At 40.7% G+C, this 14,589-nt stretch overlaps 1 protein-coding gene across 1 annotated transcript in view; it reads right to left on the bottom strand.

Annotated features, from left to right (window-relative positions):
• Positions 1-14,589, bottom strand: part of Negr1 (neuronal growth regulator 1) — a 674,664-nt gene that overhangs the window by 205,591 nt on the left and 454,484 nt on the right. The window contains exon 4 of the mRNA XM_038311658.1: positions 2,891-3,022. Coding sequence (XP_038167586.1) covers positions 2,891-3,022 — 132 coding nt within the window. The remainder of the gene's footprint in view (positions 1-2,890; positions 3,023-14,589) is intronic.

Here is a 14,589-nt window from a genome sequence, read left to right as displayed (position 1 = left end):
CTTACTAATCCATGTTCACTGCTTCTCTGTTCATAACAGCAAGGACATGGAGTCAGCCTCAAGGTCTATTGACCCATGAGTGGATTATGAAAATGTAGCTCAGATACACAATGGGATTTTATTTTTAAGTGATAAGATAAAATGCCTTATTAGGTAAATGCTGAAAGCAGAAAATAAGTGTCCCATATTCTCTCATATCCATGGATCCTAGCTTCAGCTCTTTATATTTGTGTGTTTTACTGGATTATCAGAAGTTGGTAAAAAGCGTTAGAGGAAAATGACGCTTTAAGGAATGGGAGATGGGATGACGCTGAGGGGCTGATCAGGGTCACCAAAACCAAGGATGCACGAACAAGTCACACGGAAATTTAGTTTACTTTGTATTTAATTGCTTTGTAAATCAATAAAAATTATACGTTAAAAAGAATCTTGTCAGTTGTGCTCCAAGGTGAAAGGAATAAAGTATTTCTTTAGTAAAAGGTACACTTCTATATCAATGTTAAATTAGCTATTTTAAAAGGATTTTTTGTTACTAATTAAAAACTAGTTCCTCATCTTCCTTCCCAGTTCTCTGTTTCCATCCTGATGTGACTTTTTTTATGTGATCAAAGGTTTTTTTTTTTTTTTTTTTTTTTTTTTTTTTTTTTTTTTTTTTTTTTTTTTTTTTTTTTTGTCCCAGCTGTCCCGAGATCCCTCACACACTGACTCAGCTTCCTTCAGCCCGTGGATTTTTGCAAGCCTCTCTCACTTCTATCTTGTGCACAGGAAGACGACTTTTCATGGGCCCTGTCACTTCTTTATCCATTAAGGGCAGAATGCTGGTTTATAATATACTTCCTGTAACCATATAACCTGGAGACAGTGCTGCTGTCTCTGTGGAGTAAAGGGGAGACCTGCTTGCAGTCTAGTGTAATAAGGACATGACTCTTGGTGCATGGGAGGGTTTTGTTGGTGAACTGTGATCAATCTGTATCCTAAATCCAGGTTCTGTGACTGTGGCATGAAGCGCTGTGTGCTTAGTAATAACCCAGTCTTCCAATTAGTGGTGGTCACAAGAACCAGGGCAAATGACAGGCACTGTCAATACTCCTGCTGTCATAGTGTGGTGGGGAAGAGATCGACTTTGGTTTCTGCTTTCTCCAGCACCCTTGAAGCTGTCAGACAGCCTCAGCTCTGAGTTATGACTCCTGCTCTTTTGCATGGACTGGATCCTTTTCCCCACACAGACTTTCAGAGGGTAACATAGTTTAGTTTCTCTCTAGGCCTAAAGTTTCTATTTGTCTAGGAAAAAAACAGAGAAGAATAGAAGAGTTGAGTCACAGTGAACTGGAGGTAAGGTGGGACAGACAGGACTGTGTGAGGAGAAAGGAGGAGATTATCCCGGGCAATGGGATTGCCCTAGTCCACATAGCCACGGGCCTTCCACATCCTCATCAGAGACATCCTTTCAAAGACCAGGTGGACCAGAGGATGCACTGAGGGCCCAACGTTTCTTTGTTGACAGGTTTGACTGTATTTTCATTTCTTAGCGCTCACTCCTTTCTTGTCTCTTTCATCCCAAACCTGTAATAATCAAATCAGCAAATACAGCTGATGACTTAATCACCAGGATCTCTTGTCTGGTTTGTTGTCTTCCACTCCTGGATTTTGGAGGGATTAAACAGCAACTCTCTGCAATAAAAGTCCTGAAAATCAGTGGGAATCTTCTGTAATAAGAGTCTCAAGAATCTGGGAACTTGTGAAAAAGCTGAACTTCATGGCAACAGCCATGGGATGCTGATTCAGCTGGAATGAGGTGGTGCTGGAAGTTGTGAGCTCCTCAAAGTCTGCTTGAGTGGCTCTGCTTTTTCTCTTCACAGAATTCTAAACATTTCCTCCAGAAACTGCCTGCTGGTCAGGCATGGTGTTCACTTGCTCAGTCTCAGTGAGGTATTTGCCCAAAGAGTGTAGATTAATGGCTAACAAATGCTGGCTAATGACTGTGGTCTGCTTTGGCAGGCAGCTCGGTGCCAGGAGTGTTTAGAGAGCTAGCGTTGGCTTCACAAGACTGAAAGGGTCCTGGTCACATAAAGTAACTGCTGGTTGGCATTAGTGTTTATAGATATGTTTAGAACAGTTCCATGTGATCTGGTTGGCAATCCTACACAGACATTACCAATGGTCATATGTAAAAAAGCACATAAACGGAGTGAAAACAGAAGATAAACCTTGTGTATTTTGGTTAAGAAGCGCTTATCCTCAAAGTACTTTCTTTGAAAAATTAAATAATTAAAAACAAACCTGAAAGAAAGACCTAGGGTATATGGTGGATAAGAAAAGACAGCTTTACTCACAGGTCAAGAGAACTTACAGCTGCTGGTTTTATTTTCCCATTTTGAAAAAGCGTGTGGTGTCACAGTGTTGGTGACTGTGTGTACATCCAGCTCATGTGTACCTTTACAACGATAGCATTTGTGGGAAAATGATTTGTCAGTTTCCCCAGTATCTCCAAGCAAAATTGAATTCTGTATCCACCTGACCAAGCCTTACCACCCTAGTCTTGTCTTTGTGTGAAAGGCTTCCTCCCTGTGCCTACCGGGTCAGACCAAGTACTGGACCCTGGAGCTCAGGACTGGTGTCCAGCAAGTGAGAGCCAGGAGGAAGGCACAGTGTGTGTGTGCAGTGCTTTAGAGACAAGAGTGAGGTCACTTAGAGTGACGGGCATGAAGACGACCCTGGACAACTGCAGTCTGCACAGCATCCAAACCATGGCTGGGATCTGCCGAGGCCATTTCTGTGCAGATATCTGGCCTAGGCAAGTGAAGTCACTGGTAGGACACCCTGAAGGAAAGCAGTCACAGCCATCTCAGACACTCCCCAACAGCTATGGCGATAAGTGGGAGAGACTTACAGTTCACGACCACCTTGACTTTCTTCACGTCGGGGAACGAGACGTCGTTCTGGGCGCTGCACTCGTACTCCCCAGCCTGGTCCCTGGTGATTCCATAAATGTCCAAATACTGTCCATTTTCAAATGGTTTTGCTACAACAACAATAACAGAAAAGATACGGCACATTTAATTGTTGCTGCCATAGGCTTCCGTCAAAGAAAACAACAACCTTAGCAGCTCCTACCAGATGCTGCCAATCAGACAACTCCGAAGGTGGGGGAGGGGAAGCAGCAGCAGGTCAAGGGGCCCTAGAATGGGGTGAGCACGAGTTCTCCTGAATCATTGGTACTCTCCAAGCTCTTCACACGGCGTGGCCCCGAACCACGTTCTTGCCGTGTGGACGGAATTTCACCAGTGGGGCTCGGTGTATGCCGACTCGCATTTGTACAGTGTAAAATCGCAGCTGGACACTTCACCTAACGTAACGTTACTTTTCTCTGCGGGAGCCTTCCCTCCACTCATGGTTTCAAGCCAGATGGTTCGATGAAAATACACAGGCCTATAAAGCCAGTGCCAAGCTCCCCCATCCAAAATTGCCAACGCTCCCAAGCAAGTCACCCTGCAAATGCTATATGCAAATCATTCAGTGAATCCCAGGAAGAAAGCTTAATGGCTTTCAGCTAAGAGTTAAGTGGTTATACAAACAAACCAAATTATCCTTATTTTTTTTATTATTCTGTGGGAAAACATTCTGTGTGGCTAAAAATAACAGTAGATTAACAATATAAAGTCATAATCACAGATGGAGGAATATTCCCAAGTTAGTGAGATTGGAAATCAAGACTTCTTTCTTCAGTAAGAGGGTTTGTACTCAAACAAAAGCAGAGTCATTGGGCAGCCAGGGTCCTGATAGTTAAGAGTCTCAACAGAGAAGCTGTGGTGCCTAAAGTGGGAGGCCTCCCTCCCTGTCCTTTAGCTGGTTATGAAACGCATTCACGTTTCAGTGCCCACAGACGAGGTTGGCAATCAAGGAGTTCTCCTACTAAACAGCGTTTCCCAAAGTCAAGGCTGCCTTTGTTGTCATTTTGCCATGCTTTCAGAAACACAATGATCCAGAAGTAAGAAAGTTAATGGGATTCACTTTCAATAAATCTAAGGAAATTCAGTTACAGCCTTTCAAATCGAGAATGCCTGTCAATTAATGTATCCCCCTGTGGGCTTTGCCCAGGGCAGTATTTGCCATCACAGTTTGCCCTCCGAATGATCATGACTGCCTCGAAGAGAAAGGAGTATTTTCAATAAACACAACTCTTTTTTTCTATTTATCAGGTTTGCAGAAGGTGAGACTTAAACCTCTGAGTTGGTTAGTTGGCTGACAAACTATTTGAGGAGTTAAGATTAAAAAGTAGTAGTTAACTTCACAACCCAAACTGCTGAAATCCAGGCATGGTGAGTATTTGTCATGAAAGCTGTAGCCTTGTCAATCACTCTGTGCAAGGACACAGTGCCCTTTCCCATGGCTCCTTTTCTGTCCTAATCTCCCAAGGCCACTCTGTCCAAACAACTGAAACTTGGAAGACGAATCCGCATCCACACCAGGCACACATTGCCACCTACCTGAATGGTCCAGGTTCACTCAACTCATTAACCAAGCAATTAAACATGGAGTCTATACACACATGTTCTTTGGTTCTTGCTGCTTAACCATAGCAGGAATAAGAACACTAGCCTTTAAAGTGTTGAAGGTTAGGGATAAACACAACAGACCTTTGATTTTCATTTTAATGGTTTTATTAGCATATATCAATTATACATGATAATTGGATTCCTCCACATGCTTTTTTTTTTTTTACATGTATTTGATATATTTTGATCGCATTCACCCTGTTATCCTTACTTGCCCCTCTGCCATCCCTATATGTCTCCTTCTTCCCCTCCTGGTAGCCTCTCCTCTGCTTTCATGCTCTGCGTAACCTAGTGCCCTTCAGTGGGGTTGTTTATAGGAGTGTAAGTGGCGGTTTGCTTACAGCAGCTTGTGCAGCTGTACTGCTGAAAAGAACATCCCTCACTCCATCATTGAACATTATCACTGTGCAAATTCTCATGGAACGGTATATCTCTTGAGCTCTTCTCCCTCCCAGGAGAAGATAACTTTATAGTTTATTTAAAAAAATACATACCATGATCAATAAATACAATGAAATGTGAGAAGCAGTAGGTTCATAGTAAGTATTACAAACAGCGAGAAGAAATATAGGATGCCATGTGTGGAAATGTCACCATTGCATGAGCTGGCTCCAGAGATGCCATTCAAGCCTACTGTGTATGTGTCCCTGGCATGGGCATGGATGACACAGTCTACAGAATCACCTTTGAGGTCTTTCTTCACCCTGCCACAGAGTGAGGTCTGAGCTGACAGCAGCCAGTGAGTGGATGTTACAGTTAGAGCTCAGTCAATATAAAGGTGCCTTACAGGAGGAAAACATAATACTGGGGCATCTTGAGATTCCCACCTGACTATTGGAACTTGATTTTTTTTAAATTAATTTTATTGAGCTATACATTTTTCTCTGCTTCCCTACCTTCTTCTCCCTTCCCCTTCAACCCTCTCCCAATTTACTCAGAAGATCTTGTCTTTCTCTACTTCCTATGTAGATTAGCTGCAAGTAGTGTGCAATACCAGTCCCCTGGTCATGGTGCCTCCCCTCCCACCAGGGAAGCTTCTGTTCTGCTCATTCTGTGTGCTGTCATGTCATTCCATGTGGCATGTACTTAACACATATCTATTCAATCAGTACTTATAACAACAACTGAGAATTAAGTCCTGTGCACTAAAAAGCCACATTTGAAGAACTCCCCACTTCACTTTCACAGTCAAGCAGAAGGAAAAGAATCTTCCAAAGAGCTGTCATGTTGATTGACATCCTGACATGACAGAAAGTGACCAGTTGAGAGCAAATCCTGTAGAGTTATTGTCCGTTCTTTATAAGATCACAAAGACAAGCAAAATATTAAACACCTCACTGTGGGATGAAGATAAGAACTGACTGTAGGGGGGGGAAAGGTTTACTTGCATATAATCTCTTCCAAGTAGGGACATACTTGTCTAAATAATAGATAAATTAAATAATGAATGAATGAATAAACAAATAAATAGATAAAGGACAGGAGAGATGATTTTTTGGTTAAGAGCACTGGCTGCTCTTGCACAGGAACCAGATTTAGTTCCCAGCATCCACACTGTGGCTCATGACTTTCTTATTCCACTGGCTTTACCCCTAAGAAATTCTCAAATCTCTTCTAGGAGCCCCCGATTCATCTCTCTTTAAACACAGTTAATATTGTGGTGCAACAGTAGCTACAACTTTAAACAGTTTCCAATTTTTTTTTTCTCAGAAACACTTATCACACTTGTTCAGGGTTTCTTGCAGAGAGATATATCATTAGTCTTCCAGTCACCAGAATTCAATGAATTTGTAAAATATCTTTAGAATAGTTCATTTGCCCACAAAGGAATAGTTATTTCTCAACTGCCTGTTATCTAACCTCATATTTGAGGTCATGAAGTGTCTCTTATAGGCAACATCTCACGCTGTATAGTCAGGGATGTGGGCCAATATCCCAGCTTCATCATTCCTGAGCTATGTAACTCATCTATGGATTCTTCACTATTGGTTAACCCATCAGCGGTGTTTGAGGACAGCGATGGATCCTGCCTTTTCAGGTCATTCTGTGGAGCGAGTTATACAAATAAATCATTTACATCATTGTATGGCACACACAGAGGGTAAAATACACATCATCTCTTATGATAATGCACAGCATTGGGTGTGCAAGAGAGTTTAATGTGGAGATTGTTTCCACACTGGCAGGTTACAGTATTTAAAGACTGACTTCTGCCTTATCAGGGTTTTTAATAGATGTGAGAATTAGGAGGCTGAGCAGGAGACACTACAGCAATGACCAGCCCTGCTCACCTGTAATCTCAGCAGTTAAATAAACACACACATCTTGTCAATCATCTGTTAATAGGACTGTAGGCTTACCCATCCTTGGAGTGACTTCTCAGGGACTAGGTAGTCTTCCCCATTTTTGTATGTGTGTTTATGAGTTTGCATCTGTATACATACATACGTGATAGTCTAAAAATCTTCTAGTATAAAAATAGCACCTTGAGCAAAACAAGCCTGGAAGCATTGCTTTTCTGATAAGACTGGTAGAATGATTTATCAGGCAATAGGGTCCCCACCAAAAACCTTTGGCTAACAAATAGCAATCCAGTGCCAGAAATTGACTATGTCACTTGCTGTTGTTAGCTAGTGAGATCCCAATGACTATCAAACACTACAGGCTCTGCCACTCTTTTAGCTTCCCTCCAGATCTGAATCATAGCTGAAGCTGTTATGTCTTCAAGTCATAGGACACGGAAAACTGTCCTGAAAACACTATCCCATAGTGCTGCGAGGTGCTTTGCTGTTTGTGATCTTGGAAAAGAAGTCACCAGTCTTGCATAGCTGTGTGCCCTTTGAGCCACAGTAGAGTCTAAATTGCCAAGTTAGGCAACAGTTGCATCATGGAGTAACCAACCACTTCTGATAGGAACGAAGTCCTTTTTCACAAGATGGAACCCATACCATGCACCCAGAACTTATGGCTCCAGAGGCCATAAGCCCTAGGGGAGAAGCTAATTCTATTATTCTGCTCCTCCATGCTCCCAATTTTCTCAGGAGACATTGCCTATTTCGCTTTCCTGGGGGATACATGTATGTCTCTCTTCCATTTTTCATATTAAGGCCAAAGTTATTGATTATGTTTTCATGGGAAAACAAGAAAATAGAAAGTCCTGAGCAGTTACTATTTCATTTTAAAAGATGTTATCGTTGTTATTAAAAATATTGTGAAAATCAGCCAGGGCATTCTGGATTAAAGCACTGGCATGCTTGGTGGCCAATGTTCTGGCAAAGTTTTCATTACACCTTGGGAATCTGCTTCCACATCTACACTGTACTTTCTATATAATTCTCAAAGACAGTAGGAGATAGAAAAGTTCTCATGGTGTAATTTATGAAGTTGCTGAGGTCATTAATCCTTCCGAATAATACAAGTGGGTCTCAGAAAAAAAAAATGAATTCAAAGAGAACATTCTTTTTGAAGTGAAAATCTTTATGAGAATGTACTAAAAATATATCAGTTAATGCAATTCTGGGAAGTGTTGTTTGAGCACAGAAATAATGGAATTTGAAGGTGCAATAAGAGAAGGGTTATTAGGAAAGATGAAATTATGGAAGTTACCCCCCGAGATGATTCTAACAGGGTTCAGAAGCAAATAAAACAACCAGTAAATAAAAAGCTCAACTTTTTCAGTTTTTTTTTCTTTGACATTTTCATAGTCTACCAGACAGTGGCGAGGGAAATCTCAGGGCACAGCCATTACTTTCCTTTCCTTCCAGATTGGCATTTGCTGCTTATGGTTCCACCATGCGTTCTTTCAGACTACGGTGATTGCACCCCGACATCTGGGAGGTAGACAAGAGTCTTTTACTTCAGGAAGTGCACAGTTCATTGTGAAAACAAAGGATACAGAAGGTCATTTTAATAGAGTCCAGTAAGTGCTGCCTTTGACATAAATGCAGGGTGCTATTCGTCATCATCGTGAGAAGAAATTATCCTGAGAAAGACACTGGAAATTGGATTAAGTCTGGAGATAAGCTTCATGAAAATGGACATGAGTGAATCTCAAGCTGTAAGTAGAAATCATAGGCTAGAGGGACTTAAACTCTGCAAAACTAATTCGCATTCCAGCTGGGAGAAGTATTAGATCTGTAAGAAAAGGAGTGCTTAATATATTTAAATATTCTAATTTTAAAATTCTACTTCTGGATTTCCATTCCTTACTGTGTTTAGGACCAATGATCAAGGATATGATCTTAATATTTACCCCTCCATGAATGATCAAAACCTGAAATCCGAAATCCAAGTCTTTCATACCTTAGACAACAGAAAGCATCAGGTTAGAATCCCTTGGCAAACACAGTTGTCTTTCTGGAGGCTAACTCTACTCTATGGAAGCCTCACTGCCTTGTTGAGGAGAGGAATGAGGAATCAGGCAGCATGGGTAACATGAAGGTTATTCTGTCTGATGTGGCCATCAAATCAGCAATGTCTGTTTGTAAGAGCTCATCATGAAGCCCAATGACTGCTGGCATCCACTTAAGGAAGTGAAGACTGAGACCCTTTGTCCATTCCAGTCATTCATAAGTTGATATTCTCCTTTTTTTTCTTGGCCTTCAGGACTTGGGAAATGCTGTGCTGATAAGCTGAGGAGGTTAAACAAGGGAGGAGGCTCCATCTGTGCAGCTGTAGGGAGACCATAATCCACATCGATGGAATCTTACTTTGGGTTATTATTGAGACCTTTAGGAAGAAGGAGGTATTGTTTGTATCTACCTAGGGAAGGGATTCTCATAAGTTCTAAGGGAATGAACCTACACAGGCAAAAAGTTTGAGAAATCAACAGGTCATGCATATTTTTTTTATTAAGTGTTGTGTAATAAAGTCACTGGGAGGAATTCTTCAAAGCTGAGAAAAGATAAGATTGTACCTTTTTGGTTTTTGTTTTTGTTTGGGTTTTTTGAGACAGGGTTTCTCTGTAGTTTTGGAACCTGTCCTGGAACTAGCTCTTGTAGAACAGGCTGGCCTCGAACTCATAGAGATCTGTCTGCCTCTGCCTCCCGAGTTCTGGGATTAAAGGTGTGCACCACCACCGCCCAGCATCTATCGTGCCTTTTTGTAAGAATACAGAAATAGGAAAAACTTCTGATTGTTTGTCTGAAACTATGTAAGCCAATGATGGTGGAACACCATCCCACAAGCACAAGATCCACTATGAGTGTGGTGAATTGCAAATTAAAGCAACAACAACAACAACAACAACAAAAAAGACACACTTTCAGTCAAAATAGATTTAATAATGAAAATAATAAGGAGAACTAATAAATAAAATTTAAATGGACAATCAGCAGAAACTAAATGGAACAAAAGTTGATCCTTTAAAAGATCACTGAGATAAATCATTCTCGACTAGACTGGCAGAGAATAAAGAGGAAGACAGTCAGACTATGACCACTAACCACGAAGGAGACCAGCACCGCTGTCCCAAGAAAGTTTGCTTCTGAGAAAAGAGATGCTGATGGGCTTCATGGGCCAGATCAAAGGACTTCTTGAAAAACAAGGAGGACATAGAAATCTGCATATTTAACAGATTTCAAATGTAAGAAATCAAATTTCCTCTTAAATAATTTTGAGTATATATATATATATATATATATTCAGTTTTTCAAAAGAAGTAATACATAACTCACAGAAATTCTTTCTGAAAGCCCAGAGGACCACTCTCTAACTCATTATATGAAAATGTTTTCATACAAACATCACAACAAATGACATAAGATGCTAGTCATGAACACGGGCCTGAAAGCCTTTGAATAAATATTTAATAACAAATCCAATACTGAGAAAAAAATTATGTGACCAGACTGTAGATTATCTGAATGAAAAATTTATACAATGTGATCCCCTATACCACCAAGACCACCACCACCACCATGACCACCACCACCATGACCACCACCATGACCACCACTACCACAAAACAACCACTACAATAAATTTTGTATTTTCATATAGATAAATCATTGAAAGAATTCAGTACTTAAGTAAAGAAAATAAAATTTCAGAAAATGGAACAGAGCTTTCTGGAGTTGATGGCTTCTATGAATAAAGGACCCTTCCCCAGGATGTGATGACCAAAGGCTAAATGCTTCCCATCTCCTGTGATCAGTTACTGGGGTCTACGCCAAACCCACTCACATTCCACTTTATAACAAAAGTGAGCATTCACCATTGAATTCTGACTCGAATTCTGACAGAACTTACTAGGAAGAAAGCAAGGGAGATCACTATGTCTTTGCGATGGGCAAAGAGATCTCATAATCCACCTGAGAGATATTGTTAATCTAGATTCCATCACAATTAATAAAACTTGTTTTGGAAAGGACTCAATTAGATTAAAAATCCAAACCACATAGGAGAGATAACATTGGTAAATCACAATGTCAGACAAATGTCAGAGAAATCACAAATATCAGGACTTGTATTCACAAATGTTAAAATAAAAAGTCACATAAGAAACCTTCAGGCCAGGTGGTGGTGACTTATGCTTTTAATCCTAGCACACAGGAGGCAGAGGCAGGTGGATCTCTGTGAGTTGAGGTGAACCTGGTCTACAGAGCAAATTCCAGGACAGGCTCCAAAAGTACAAAGAGAAATCCTGTCTCAAAAAAAGACCCCCAAACCAACCAAACAAACAACCCCCCCCCCCAAACAAACCAAACTAAACCAAACCAAACCAAACCAAACCAAAAAAACCCTTCAGAACTCAGTAGAAATAATGCAGGCTTAGTAATGTGGCAGAAGTGTAGTCTTATGTAAGTTATGTGACCTCACTAGCTCTGGGTGGTAGGCTAGGTTTCCAGCACCAGGAATTATTTACCTCCTATTGAGAAGGTCACAAGTCCAATTAGACAGCTGCTAGTTACCACCATCATGTACCACATTTTGTTCTTTGAGAGATATCTTGCCATGCTGGTCACTGCTATGGTTCATAGGTATCACAGCTGGAATATTGGTTCCTTCCCTCCCTTGGCAGTTTACATAGTATTTCTTTTTTTTTTTTTTTTTTTTTTTTTTTTTTTTTTTTTTTTTAGCTTTCGCTATAAAAGCAAGACTGCAGGAACAGGAAGAAGGCTTTCAGGTCAGATTCAGCTAAAGGCATGCAAGTCCTGTGTCTTCAGCAATAGGGGGCCCTCCTCAACCCCTGAAAGACAAACAAGGGGAAAAGACAGTCTACGTTATTTTGGAAGTCGCTTGAACTACCCGACTAAGTATTCAAACAGACGTTTTTCATGCCTGATACTGGGGTTTTGTTAGTCTGTGGCTTTTTGGTAGAGCATTGTCAACTCTAGTAGTTTAACTTCCTCTCTCTCTCTCTCTCTCTCTCTCTCACGCGCACACACACACACACACACACACACACACACACACACACACACCATGCATAAATTCGGACCAGTGTATTTCTTTACTACACTGTTACTCTTATCTTTACCTCACAGGGGATTGTAGCTTCCAGTCCTCACCAAAGCAGCCTCTCTTTACAGCAAATAGAGATGATCACAGAAAACCTCAATGGGGCTGAATGCAGAGAACAACAGAACTAGTCCAGCGACAACAGATACATCTACACCACAGATTCTGCATATGTGACCCAGAGAGCATTGTAGAAGAAAGGACAGAACACCAGGAAGTCTGTTTTGAAACAGTTTGTCCTGTCCTTGTCTGCATCAACAAGGCTGGAGCAATGGCAATAGCGATGGACATGGTAACATGGAAGAGATGATTCTGTGGCGTCTCACAGTGGACAAAGAAATACGGGAAACTAATTACTCCTGGGAGAGAGAGAATAGTCTCTTTCAGGAATAAGCCCCAGGGTTTTGGTTACCCAATGCAGAGTGAGCAGCCCTGATACCATGTTCACACAAGCAACAAAAATGGGTTAAGCAGATTATATTTACATGTTTGTACATATTTATGTATGTAACAACTATAATGAAAGAAAAAGAGGCTGTTGATTTAAGAGCGAAAGTCTTTAAGGAGTTGGGGAAGGAAACCTTAAAGGTCTGGGAGGATAAAGGCAAAGGAAAGTGATGTAATTGTATTTCAATTAAAAATGTATAGAAAACTCAATCTTTAAAAACATAAAATAAAAATTTTAAAGCCTCAATAAAAACACAACCCAGCCAAGAAATGGATAAAATATTAGAGTAGAGACTTATTAACATGGCACTCATGTGTAGGTAGTACTTAGCTTCATCAGTAGACATTAGGATGACCAATCAATCACTCTGAAATCAATCATCCGGAACTCATGTATAGGTAGTACTTAGTTTTATCAGTAGACATTAGGATGACCAATCAGTCACTCTGAAATCAATCATCCAGAAATCTGATGGTAGTCACACATCATATGGTAACTGACTAGGTTTATCAATAGACGTTATGATGATCAATCATTCTGAAATCAAAGATGGCATTCACATATCACATAGTAACTAGGTTTATCAATAGATGTTAGGATGACCAATCATTCTGAAATCACAATGTCAAGGACAAAGAAATGCTACCACAAGTGATTTTGAAAGACTCAAACAATAGACAAGAGGACTAATGTCCCCAGACAATAGAAGTCTTCTACACTGTTGAGTTGAAGTCAACTTGGAAGGCTGTCACTTAACAGATCATCTAATACCTTCATTCCAGTATCAACTGAAAGCTTTAATAGTTAAACAAAACTATACATGAATGAATAATAACATTACTGATGATTGCTAATAGCACAAACAGCCCCAATACCCTTCAACCTATAGGGACTGAGGGAACTATGTTGCCTCCTTTTCCCAGCTAACACATTATCATTTAGCTATAAAATTATCCACTCATACATCATGGATAAATTACAAACATACTTCACTAAATTGAAGAAACTAGACTCAATGGACTATATATGATATAATCTCACTTACATTAGAATTTGGAAATTAGAAGAGTATCAGGTTGAAAGCATTAATTTTTGTCAGGTGCAGGGGTAGGCAGGCTGACTGACACTAGAAGGGACATCATGAGGGGGTTTCACGACAGCAAGACTTGAGTGACTCCATCAGAGATGTGGGTGCATGACTGCACCCCTGTCGAAAGCCTCAAACCCACCCACTTTAAAGATGACTTAATCAGACAAAGGCTTATGGAAACATGACCTCACATCCACTAGCATCCTAAATCGGAAAGATTTCAAACTTCAAATGTTGGTTAGGATGCAGAGTTCATAGCACAGATCTTCTAAGTAACAGGATATCCCCCCTGCCTCGGTCCTGTTGGTCCCGCAGGCAGTGAGGGGATTTTTAGTATTCTAATTGGTTTTTGGTTAACAATGCTTGAGACGGTCTACAGAGGCGATGTGAATTACAACCCATGTCAGTATCTGTCGCCTCAGGATCCAGAGGTTTCATGGTACTGTCCTGCTGTATTAGTTTTGTGACCCAGGGCTCTGTGTGAGTGATGTGCTCTGCTCTTTGTGGTACACCTGGATAATGGAACCCGACCCTCTGCTGCTCTGTTTGTATCGTGAGTTCCTGTAGAGAAACAAAATCATTGGAGATCGCCTGTAGGAAACCCACTCACTTCTTTACCTATTTTAAATTTTCTTTTCAGGGTATTAGAAAACTGTGACCTTTGAGTGCCTTACTTAAGGACACTTAAAAATTATCTTTAAAAGGCTGGGTCTGGTGGCGCGCACCTCTCAGCCCAATATCCAGGAGAAAGGGCAGGGTTATTACAAGTTTGAGGTCAATATGTGCATAGCAAATACAAGGTCAACCAGCGTTACCTTGTAGCAAGATAGAAAGTCACTGTCTGAAAAACTAAATAAATGAAACCACATGCTGGGGCCACAACTAACACCACACTACATTGCCCTTGTCACACGTACAGAGCTCTGGGCACTATGATTAGCATTGAAGCAGGTAAAAAAAAATCTCTTTTTAAACAATTATTTCAACAAAGGATATCCCTGTGTATCCCAGGTGGGCCCCAAATTCTAGCTCAG

This window comes from Arvicola amphibius, chromosome 14, assembly GCF_903992535.2.
Source record: "Arvicola amphibius chromosome 14, mArvAmp1.2, whole genome shotgun sequence".
In the NCBI taxonomy this organism is placed as follows: Eukaryota; Metazoa; Chordata; class Mammalia; order Rodentia; family Cricetidae; genus Arvicola; species Arvicola amphibius.
The sequence above is the reverse complement of the archived record's forward strand: the minus strand, read 5'-3'. Positions and strand labels throughout refer to the sequence as shown.